This window comes from Cydia pomonella, chromosome 13 (assembly GCF_033807575.1).
Source record: "Cydia pomonella isolate Wapato2018A chromosome 13, ilCydPomo1, whole genome shotgun sequence".
NCBI lineage: Eukaryota > Metazoa > Arthropoda > Insecta > Lepidoptera > Tortricidae > Cydia > Cydia pomonella.
Window position 1 is genome coordinate 2,426,717 of NC_084715.1, and position 12,255 is coordinate 2,438,971.

The following is a 12,255-nucleotide window of genomic DNA, read 5'->3' on the forward strand; positions in this document are numbered from 1 at the left end:
GATGCATAACCGTATTTGCATATTTTTGGCGCTTTATTCATATCGATATTTAATACTTTAAATGTACCATCAGGAGTGTAAATGTACAGTCAAAAGATTTAATTTGTGACCCATTTACTACCTTGTCACGGTGACAAACATGAAAGTCGCTAGAGACATGATACAATTGTCACTGTCACAAGGTACGGTCACGTCTGAAAATATCGATACGAAAAAAGTGGCAAAAATATGTATACACGACTTTATTGCCCATATATTTGTGTTTACATATCTTTGGCACATTTTTCGTACCGATATTTTCAGACGTGACTGTACGAAATGGGTCACAAGTTTGACTGTACCTAATAGAAATATTATTTAGTATATTTTTAGTAATAAATCAGAATCATTTCGATTATTGCAATTAAATATGTATATTTTATTTTATTGTTGAAATATTAAGTATAATATTGCTAAAACTAGTTTTATGACGTTACTAATTTCGATAAGAGTACAAATGTTTGTTTTATAGTTGTCACAACTGTGTTTTAATACTTATAGTTTATCGGAAATATAATGTATTTAGTTCAACAGGTTGTTTTATTTTATCTATTTGTTACTTACAGTAATATTTAACTGGACAAAAATGAACCGTATGTGTTCTTAAATAAGGTTTACGAATGGACAGTTAATGTGAATAGTGAGTGATAGAGCACGCATTAGATTAGATAACGAAGTAAGTACATATTATCATCGATACGTTACAAATCGATATGGGCATGCATTCGGTGACAATCGATTCAGATTCAATATGGTAATCAGTGCGTCGTAGCTACCCAACATTTAGCATCACGCTAATGTGAGTAAGCGCGTGAAAAGTTAAATAAATATTGGATAATCTTACACAAATCTACGTATAGGCCTTTCTGAATATATTATACGTCTATACATACATTTACCTATGTAAATATCTAGGAAACATAATTATAAAAACTCAAAAATGCGCGTTTTCTTAGAGATAAGACTAGCTAGGTCAATTTTTCGCCCCCGAAAACCACCATATAGCAAATTTTATCGAAATCATTAAAGCCGTTTCCGAGATCCCCGAAATGTATATATATATATAAATCATATTAAAAACAAATTATATACATAAATATGCAGAATATATCTAAAACTCAGGAAAACCTATTCGCGATACCTAAACACAAATAAAAACTACATAGCGTGTGATATAATGATTAAGAAACTGCTTTCTCTTACATTAACAAAACTAAATGTGCGTGCCTAAAACCAATGATAATTTATAGAATTTATAATATTATACTTAATAATTAAATTGCTTGCTAATCATGCGTGAATTAATTTGATTTTTTAAACTACGTTGCTATGGAAGGTAAAGTTAAGGAACGCAATCTCCATAGGCAGAACTTATGCAAAAGTGTCCAGTGGTCAGCTATATATAATAGTTCCAAATCTCTCCAGATTAGCGCTAGAGTAGCTAAGAACCTAGGCGTTATTGACGGAGTGAAGTGCGCTGTCTATGATTTGATTTTCTTTTCAAGTATTCTAGGTATTGTAGCGTATTTAAGGTTTTTTGATGACACTTTTTGGTATATGGAGATTCCATTCCTTATCTCCACCTTCCGTATACGTTGCGCTCTCACCCGGTACATACCCTATTGGGTATGTATGATTAGTATCGAATCTCGTCGAATTTCCATTCAAAAATTAAACTTCAGATTTATAGAGTATTTTTAATTATATTTGTATTAAATGATCTGTTTCCGAATATAGTCCTCGGACAAGTGCAACGCGTTGATGTCGCGGTGCGCGTTATCGGGAAAGCGCGCGAAAAGCGGCCCGAGCCTCAGTAGCCTCGCGCCCTCCAGACGAGATGGTCGCCGCGCGCGCGCTCGGCCTCGCCGCGATCCTCGCACTCGCGTGCGCCCACCTGCCCTCCCACGACAACATACTACGAATACAACTATGGGACGCCGAAGGTCTAACTAGGGAACCCGTGACCGCTGCGCCGGCAAGAAAAAAGTTGAAAGTCAACTTGGATTCGCTCTACAAAGCCATGCTTGAAGAAGACGGTGGCGAAGTTGGGAGATTCACCAGACATAAAGTGCGGCATAAGCGGCGAAGGCCGCGCGAACTCCAAGAAAACTTAGTTAAAGTCCCATGGCGGTTTCATGAAGGGAACACTTCGTTAAACGTTATTGAGTATGAAGGTGATGAGCCTCCAGACTTGTGGTCTCTGGACAGTGAAGTGAGTGACAGTGCTTACATGAATAAGCGTCCCGAGCCAGATCCACCGAAGGCTTACCGGCAGGAGCAGGTAATGAGGAGCAAACAGCCCCTATAATACCCCTTTCATAGTTATCGTCGCCCGAGGTGGTTAATAGCCATTCAGGACTGATAGCCTCCGGCGTGCCTATTCAAGGAACCTTTTCAGTCACCCCCCAGCGATGCGTTGATAAAAGTGAATAGCCTTTGTTTTTACAAATATTTTTTCTTGTGGGATAATCTTGATAGCGCTTGGGATGCGGAAATGAAGATATTCAACGGAGATTGGCTGTTATGTTATCTAGAGATAGGAATATCGTAAATTTTGTTGTTGCACAATTGATAAACACATGTTTTTTTACCGTGATAACACTTAGTGAATCCATTTTCGGTTTCATTTAGTTATCGCTCTTTAACTTAGGTTGGATAGCTGTTATTTTTAACGTAACGTAACGCCGAATTACCGAGTAAAGATTGGAATTATCTGTTCCTAGAAAAAAGCGTAATAAGTTATAGGTCAAAATATTGAAATGGTAAAATTAGCAAACGGTAAAATATTTTTACCGGATAAAAAGTAAAATATAGTAGAGTCATACCACGACATCAGTAACGAGAGTCACTATTTTATTGTTTAATTTTGATTCATAAATTCTTATAAGTGCTAGTTTAAATCTAGGTAATTAAGTGTTATTTTTATCCTTTTTCTCACATGTATCCTTTTTCTCCTGTGTGTGGGGGTCAAGAAAAAATCGTCTACAGAAAAAAAAAATGCAAAAATATGTAAAAATCAGGAGGCCGATTTTCGAATTCTAGCGCCCGATTTTGTCACTGGAAAATGGCGAATATTTGAAATTATGAGCAATAGAAATTAAATAGAAATTGGTAATCTAGTGGTACATACTGACCACTCGTTTTCAAGAATTGAAATGCCTAGTAGAGGAGATATATTGAAGAGAGCCACACAAATCGAGCGCTCAAAATTGTAAAAATCGGCCCCCAGGATCTTTATCATATCAGAAAAATATCAGAAAAGAGGTCAAGTGTAAAAAAAAAAATTGACAAATGTTGAATATTGTAACAAAATTTTTTAAAATGGTTAGAAAATGATCCATTACAAAAAAGTGGAATCTAAACATATTGAGATTATAAATAAAAAAATACAAGGCTCCAAACACTAGTAAAAATGTTCTTTTTTAGCTTTCAAACAGAAAAAAAGTAAATGGTCCCATTCAATTCCTTACATTTTATTGAAAAAAAAAAAAAAAATATCTGACAACTATATACATAAACGCAATATTTCAGGGTCAAAATAGCAATTTTCTTAATCTTCCATACATTTAGGACAGACTATTGTAATGTGACGTCACATTACAATATTTTGTTAGAGGCGTTTCAATCGTCGAGTGCGAGCGTCAGACTTTAACTCTCATTTCTGATCTTTGTGTTGCTTAAATGCCATGAGTCCCATATAGACATTTGATCCTCGGGAAAATCAAGGGCATTATTTAAAAAAAACTGTCAAGAAGCCAATTTTAAGACGCGTACATTTTTCGTGCATTTAGCATACATTGTATGCTGTGTAAAGCGATTGCTTCGCGTTATCTTTTGGAACTCGGAAGTGATTATACTCTGGTAGAAGGTTGGTTACGCAGCTGATGCCCGAGGGCTCGTGATTCGTTACTGTCACGTAGATAATACACATTACGTAGGTATTACGCACCTAAAATGAGGTAACCATAGTAACGCTAACGGCACCAATAATGAGATATTTATGGTAAAATTTGAAGTATAATTATTTGATATTTCACTGATGTAAAATTTCCACCGCGGTAAAAGCTGAATATCGTTTGCATCATTTATGTTTGCGAAGTGTTTATTGAAATACATTATAATTGGTTTCGACATCCAACGAGGGATATGATATTATCTTTCAGTTTATCGTTTCGACATAATTAACAAAATAAATCTTTTTATGTTTTTTTTCTCCAGCCATAGACAGCATGACGCAATTTCAAAAATTGAAAATTGAAAATTCAAAAATTTATTCTGCAAGTAGGCCTCAAGGGCTCTTTTACAAGTCAATACAACATTTATAGTAATATCATATAGTGACATGAAAAATACATAACAACATTTATAAATACAACAGCCAAGACCTGGGTAAATATTACAATATAATAATCTTAATCTTAATTAATCTATTTCTTATAAAACAGACAAAAATAATGACATTTTAAACTATTTTTTTTAAATTTTTAATGGATAAAAAAACTCATAATTCATAATTCAAAAAATGCAGCTCTATGACTATTTTCATGGTGAAATGTTGGTAGTATTTTAAAACTGATTTTAGATCCTTATCTTACCGAATTTGTTGCATCTCATTATTGGCACCACGTCAAATGTAGGGGTGTTTATTATAGTATTTTGTTTGAGTGTAAAATCAGCTACACGATAATCAGAATAAGACTACAAATCCAAAGTCCGAGTATCTGTCATTTCGTAATAGTTTTACAAAAATAAATGTGTCTATTTTTGATATAATTAGAGTTTAGCAAGTTGTAAAACCATATTGTAAGGAATAATACATATCTACTTATAGAAATAGACATACGGCCCGACTCGAAGCATGATTAAGACACGTTTAAGATCTTGGAAAGTTCTTTAAAAGATCCATAAATAAACGACATGACAAAATTGCTCTGTGATCCCAATAAGATTTATCTACGACATTTCTAACGTCAAAGTGACATTGGTTGCCCGAATAGAGCTGCTTCTGTCAGACATACAAACGATATCTAAATGAGAACTTATCTAAACCAGAACTAATCGTTATCGTATCTCATTTTTCGAATCGGGCCGATATTTTATTTCAAATCATGTTTTGTTATGACGGAGTTAAATTCCGATAAGTAATTGCTATCTCCCAATGATGCGTCAAAAATGATCATAAATGTTAATAATTTCAATAATTAACTAGTAGAGATTTTTTCGTCGAAATGTTGATACGTTAAATATAGAATGTAATTTGTATAAACATGCGAAATGAATGTTTTTCCGAGAAATTGCTGGAGCCAAATTAAAAAGTTCTACAGAAGGCTAAATCAACCACAAATAAAATAAAATTGAATGACGCAAATAGACCTTTAAAGGACTTGGAAAAGTCAAATTTAATTATATATTATTATTATTATACTCGTACAATCGTTATTTCACGTTACATGTACCGAACTATATCATAGCCTATGTTTAATTACCTATGTAGCATAAAAAAGATATTACCGTACACAATAAGAATATACCACGACTATCATGAAACATTCTCTCAAAAATAAATTGTACGCAATTTAAATCAACTACTCATATAAAGAGATGACCAATAAAAAAAACCCAGCTTAGTAACTTCTGAGGTTGCTTTCTTTTATCACAATTCCCTTGATCACCTTCGCTCTCCGTTATCAGATCAGTTCTACATAATATACCATACTATTGTCACTACCAAACTTGTGCTCAATCGAAAGTCAAGAAGTAAGTCGAGGTTCTCAATTAACTTCCAAGATCTAAAACGGCAAGGATGCTCATTGGATTCTTGCGTAGAAACGGCATACCTAGTACTGCTGAGGTTAAAAATACAGACTACTTTTTTAATTCTTTCACGAACACTATACGGAACAGAAGAACAGAATTATCAAGATCGGATTAAAACCGAAATATCTTTATGTCCCTTTTATATCTTTAATTAATTTAACTGCGGGCATCGGTCCAAGTTTACGATTGGTTGCGGTCAGAACACTCTAAAGCGATAGATAGAGAAGATCTTAGTTACTTAGTGGTGAGAGGGAATGCTCAATCAGGGGGTCGGAGGGGGGTGGGGGGGAGGTGCATATAGTAGCAATCTATCTGTTACTTATTTATTTATTTGTTAAATATATGTTTTTATGTACAAATATTAAAAGTTGGTGCAAGGAGAAACATACATACCAGTAAAAACAAGTGTTAAAAATACGGACATTATAAAGGCAAACATTGCAGTGTATATGTATATACAGTTACTGTAATACCGCTGAATATGTATTGTGTAAATAAAAGCAAATTAGTCATAAAGAAATACATTTTGATCAATATCCTAAAAACGGTTTGTTATTACAAACCAGCTTAGTTCGCAAGTGCGGTAACTAGCACTATACGCGCGTATGTCGAAAATTTAATGAGCCATAATGTACTGTAAAACGTACAATAATATACGTGCGAAAAGGTAATTCGCAACTCGTGTCGATTTAAACACTCCCTTCGGTCGTGTTTTAATTTATCGCCACTCGTTGCGAGTTTATTACGTTTCTTACTTGTATCGTAATATACTAGTTATTATTATATACAAACACTTATTTCAGTGTACCTAAGAGTACAAGCCTGCCTTGCAATAAATATTGTATTAACTTCCACGATCCGGTCGACGACATCTATTATTCAAAATGCTTGAAATAATAAAATGAAATACCATTCATCACGGTTCGTGGACTCATAATATCTCGTTACCCACGCGTATTTTATCATTTATATCATCAATTTCCAGAAAAAAAGCCAAGTAACCCTCGCGAGTCCCCCACACTGCATATTAATAAATTCGCAGAACGATTGAACGAGCGTAGGCACTCGTACCTACTTTTTTATGCTTGACCTTTCCTGCCTCTGTGTTCTTACTGCTAAACGAATTCTGGACTCGGGAAGGTCACAGTAAATATGATCTACATGCATAGATCTCTTATATAAGGCGTAAGGTATTTATTAGTCTTATATGAGGTAAATTGTGGGTGGGGGAAAACGGGGTAGTTTTGAAAATCACTACAACTAAATCCGAAGCACGTCATACTTTTTCAATACTCACCTATTTACCTAGGCATCTTGATTACTGTTGGTATAGCAGATATTTCGAGTTTGGTATATGTTTGTTATTTTTCTGAGAAAAAGTTCTGAAAAAAAATTCTATTTGTTCGTTTCGGAAGGCAGCGTAAGAAACTTTTTACCTGAATGGAGGATGAATTAGTAATAAAATAACCTATGTAATGTGCAGTCTCTTTCAGCTTTATTTTATATGATTTCGGATTAATTCGAAGTCCTTTCACATGTCTGAGTCATATAACATTTAAAGCTTTCGCGTTTTGAATACATTCTTCTTCTTTAAGTCTTATTCCCATCTCTATTTGGGGTCGCCTCCTAATTCTTAGTCTCCAGTGTGGTCTTTTCTGGGTCCGTATTAGAGTTTTTGAGGTTTTTTTATGAAGGGTATCCATGTAGTTCGAGACCAGCGTTTTGAATACACGTTAAAATATATTTAAAGCCGGTTGTATCGCGAATCTTTTTTACCTTTATTTCCGACGTTTCAACACAGGTTTCACTGGTAGTGGGCACGGATAGCTGATGTCCCAGTGAAATTTCAAAACAGATATTTAATATCTGCACTGTCCTGGGCACTGAAGTCACCTTTTCTTTTGTATACGACAGTCAACATCCCTATACATAACGTTGTTAACATATTATTGCATGTGTCTATGTAAAATAGTACTTATTACTTACTTACTCCGTTGGCTCAGCGACCCAAAATGAGACTTGGCCTCCGACACAAGACAGGGCCACTTTTCTCGGTCCTGTGCGACCTCTCGCCAATTGTCGACTAGAAGCTCGCGCAGGTCCGCCTCCACCATGTCGCTCCAGCGATACCTAGGAAAAATAAAATAAAAGGATAATAATAGGATGTAAAATAGTGCGTGTTATTTAACTTAATTAATGTTGAATATTAACTTGTTGCTATATGTGAGATCCTATAATTGGCTCTGTGTCACTATTTATATCGTTATTAGCATAGTTATAGCTGTAAGTTCTCCATGTAAAATAAATAAATATAGATAAATACATACTTATATACATAGAAAACACCCATGACTCAGGAACAAATATTGGTGTTCATCACACAAATAAATGCTCTTACTGGGATTCAAACCCGGGACCATCGGCTTCACAGGCAGGGTCACTCACTACCCACTAGTAGGGATTGCAAATATTCGAAACTTTCAGGTATTAGAATATTCGATTTTTTCTGACGAAATATTCGAATAAAATTCGAATATTTTTAATAAATAAGAAAATGAACGAGAAATCGGTTTTTTTAATCATTTTATTCAAAAAAACTATTTGCACATATTAATGCAAATAAAAACTAATGATATTTTGGGTAGACCTCAGCGGACTTTGTCTGATCAAATCGGGGAAATTCTGATCATTTTTGATTTTGTTTTCTTTGAAATCGAGTTAGGTTTAGCTATAATTTCACGAAACTTATCGAGAGAAAAGCAATAAAAATATTATTTCCTTCGCATTTGGATACACCTAGGGATTGCAAACCGGATTGGTTTTCAATCCGGCCGGATCCGGCCGGATTCTGGCCGTAGTCCGGCCGGATCCGGCCGGACCGGATCCGGTTTGGTATAGGGATATAAAAGTTAATTAAATGACATATTTTTCTAGTTTTTTGCGTAATACGTATTCCTAAATCTATAATTTGAAGTTAATAAATAACTTTTTAACAATAAAATAGAACTTGGCAGTAAAAATTGTCACAATGTCAATATCACTTAAAAAAAAAAAATTAAATCGGTAATTTATTATATTTAACCATTCAAAAGTGCTCAAATTTTCGTTTACAATTTATAAACTTGCTTAGTTTCCAAAGCCTGATGATGGGATGTGGGGTTGGAGCTCCTTGAAAGGACAAGTTTTGGTAACTGTTCTTTGATTGAATTCTTTGTAGAATCTGTTCGGAAAGAGAAGAGTCGTGGAATGTATTGGGCCCCATACATTCCACGACTCTTCTCTTTCCTCACAAACTCTAACGTTGACATCCATTGTAGCATAGAGAAATAAGAAGTACATAGATTGCTCACTCCATACATCAGTTTTAGTACCAAAACGCTTATTATTTTCGTAGTCGACATCTAGCATCGAGTAGCGGAACTCTTAGTACTGCTACTCGACAATAGATATCGCGGCAAACAAAAAGTCTAATGCTCAACGATTTTCCGCTAATATTATAACCAGAGTAACCGGAACTCTATTTTCAACTCCTACGCTTACTATTATTTATTACTTTTAACGAAGATATTTTACATTTAACCAATTATGATATTAAATGCGCTCTAGTATTATCTTGCTCTAATTTATTTATCCGAAAAAGTAGTAGACTGTATGACTTAAAAAAATTGTACGGAAAAGTATAGTGGTTAAATTATAAGGAACAACACACGACACGACGATATCATGCGAAAAATAATAGAATGTAGGATTGAAAACCATCGCGGAAAGGGACTCCCTAAGAAAAGTTACATAGATCAAATAAAGAATTGGCTAGACGTAGAGTAGCATGTACCAGGAGATGAAGGAAATTGCATAAGATTGGACGAAATTGTAAAGACAAAAGATTCTCTCTTAAATTTGAATAGAAAAGAATCTATATTTTATCATATATATACATATATCGGAGAAAACTAAAGATTATCAATATTATCATATATTCTTCATTCACACATATTGATGAGCCCAACTGTAGTAGGTTAATCTCCTATCACAACATTATGACACGACATTAACCTTGTCTTTAGTATAAATTACAAATGTCTTCCATGGCATCTCCATCCTTTAATTTTTCCTTCTATTACAGTATTTATGTAATTGTCATATCGTGCCACCAACATGAAAGAAGAAGAAATCCTCTTCTGTTCCCAGTCATCGTCATAATAAATATATTTTTATCTTACTAAATTTAAACTTTTTCATTCGTTTTTTGTTCTGTTCAACTTCATACCTCGTATCCATTGCCTTTTCCTCATCTGAAACGCACAGCGCGTGCTGTATTTAGGCGTTTTTTTTATTATACCGGATCCGGTCCGGATCCGGTGATTATTACCGGATCCGGTAGCTCCTGAAAAGTGCCGGATCCGGCCGGATTACCGGATCCGCCGGACCGGATTGCAATCCCTAGATACACCGTTACCTTTTACTGTAAAAAATACCCGGCAAAACATACAAAAACTGTAAGTATAGCGGATGATTGATGTATTTCGAGTAATAAAAAATATTCAAATATTCGAAAACTGAGCGGCTGAATATTCGAATATCAAAACAGGTCGAATATTCGACAAATTTGAATATTCGAATTGCAAGCCCTACACTACCGAAGCAGACCGGGCAGACCGGTCGTCAAATCGTCAAATTTTATGGTTCATGGTTTAAGACATTTATTCTCATAAGAATATACATTATTCACTTAAAATGAGAATTTAAATTTAACTTAATGCTATACAATAGCCTGGTGTGTATGTTTTTGCATCCCACGAGTAGCAAATTTTGAATCTTTATTTTGGCAAATCAAAATTACATTTGTCTTTTCTGGTTATAATGGTCAGCTATAATAAGGCAAATGTTCTCTTAGTGAATAGGAATACTCTGGCCAGGGTAACCTTTACACGCCTAACGGTGTGGAGCCATGCAACCTATTTCATGTTTTAACTATGTTTCAGCTAACTGGAATGTTCGAGTGTTTCATCGACACGGTTCTTAATAACTTATGGAATTTCGTAGTAAAGGATGTTCATTCGTGTACGAATCACACAGTTTACAGTAAAGCATGACTCATGCTAGGTCTAGGTCCTAGGATTCCGACCGATATTATAATACATTCTCCTACAATCCACGAGAAAAATCTTTAAATCCAAACCCTTATTAGTTATATATTATAGTTAACATAGTATTAAAATGGAAGTTAAATAATTTGCAGACTAGAAAACTATATGGTGAAACTACTTTCAAAGGTTATTTGCATCTCCATAGAGTCGGACCAGGATAATTTGGCAGCGATTTTGGTAGCCCAGACAGCGCAAGTGTTATTTTAATAACGTAAAACATCTATGAAATTATGACGTTTACTGAACACTTGTGCGAGCTGGGCTATTAAAATCGCTGCCAGCTTAGGTTGGTCTGACTCTAAAAGAAATTTTCCAGAACGCAACTTCTGTTAATGAGAACCTCTATAATTGAGACAACATTTTTTAGAACCTGGATATTTGGCACGACCTCATTTCTCGAACTATATTAGGCTAATGTTATTAATGTGTTTTTATGGAAACCCATACGATTTTACAGGGGCCCATTTCTTGAACGGTATTAGTCTAATATTATAAGTGTTTTGCCATGGTAACCCATACAACTTGACAGTTCGTGGACTAATAATATTAGTCTAATATCGTTTGAGAAATAGGCCCCAGTTTGTGAACTAATAGTATTAGTCTAACGTTCGAGAAATGAGCTCCTGCTTAATAGTACAGTCATTATATCCAAAATTTTCGTAGGTCCCTCGGGGGGGGTGTCACTGGGAGTGTAGATTCAAAAAGTAGACTGAATCAGGCTCCTGTGTATATTCAAAAAACGGTTTTTCTTGAATAACTGGGCCATTTTTGATTTTACAGTAAAACCGTGAAGACAAAAATTGTAGCAAATTTGATTCTCTACAAGTTTGGTCCTTACCATTTTTCTTCTAGGATCGATATTTTGGGAATTAAACTTGAAAAATCCCCCGAGGGACCTCCGAAAAACAAATCCAAAAACTGATTATTCACGGGTAGGGTCGGTTTTTTGGATAAAATGACTGTACTGTAAGTGGAAAACCTGGTTATTTGAGACAAAATCGCCGGTCCTCTGAGATTGTAACTATCGAGGTTTCATTGCATTATGACAGCGGTTAATTTTTTTTAAAGACTCTGCTGTTTCTCCAAGCAATCATGATTACAAATACAAATACTATGTAGAACGTATCTTACAAATTACAATTGTTTATGCACGAAGTAAGAAAATTTACATTTTCATCAAAGGATTGAGATAGGACGAGCTTGAGAGGGTAAAATGTAGGAAAAACGGTTTTTTCAGCGGTTCAGGTCGATG

At 34.8% G+C, this 12,255-nt stretch overlaps 1 protein-coding gene across 1 annotated transcript in view; it reads left to right on the forward strand.

Moving 5' to 3' along the window:
• The first annotated feature begins 703 nt into the window (after positions 1-703).
• Positions 704-12,255, forward strand: part of LOC133523983 (G-protein coupled receptor Mth2-like) — a 175,626-nt gene continuing 164,074 nt past the window's right edge. The window contains exon 1 of the mRNA XM_061859735.1: positions 704-2,320. Within this exon, the coding sequence (XP_061715719.1) occupies positions 1,877-2,320 (444 nt within the window). The 5' untranslated portion in view covers positions 704-1,876. The remainder of the gene's footprint in view (positions 2,321-12,255) is intronic.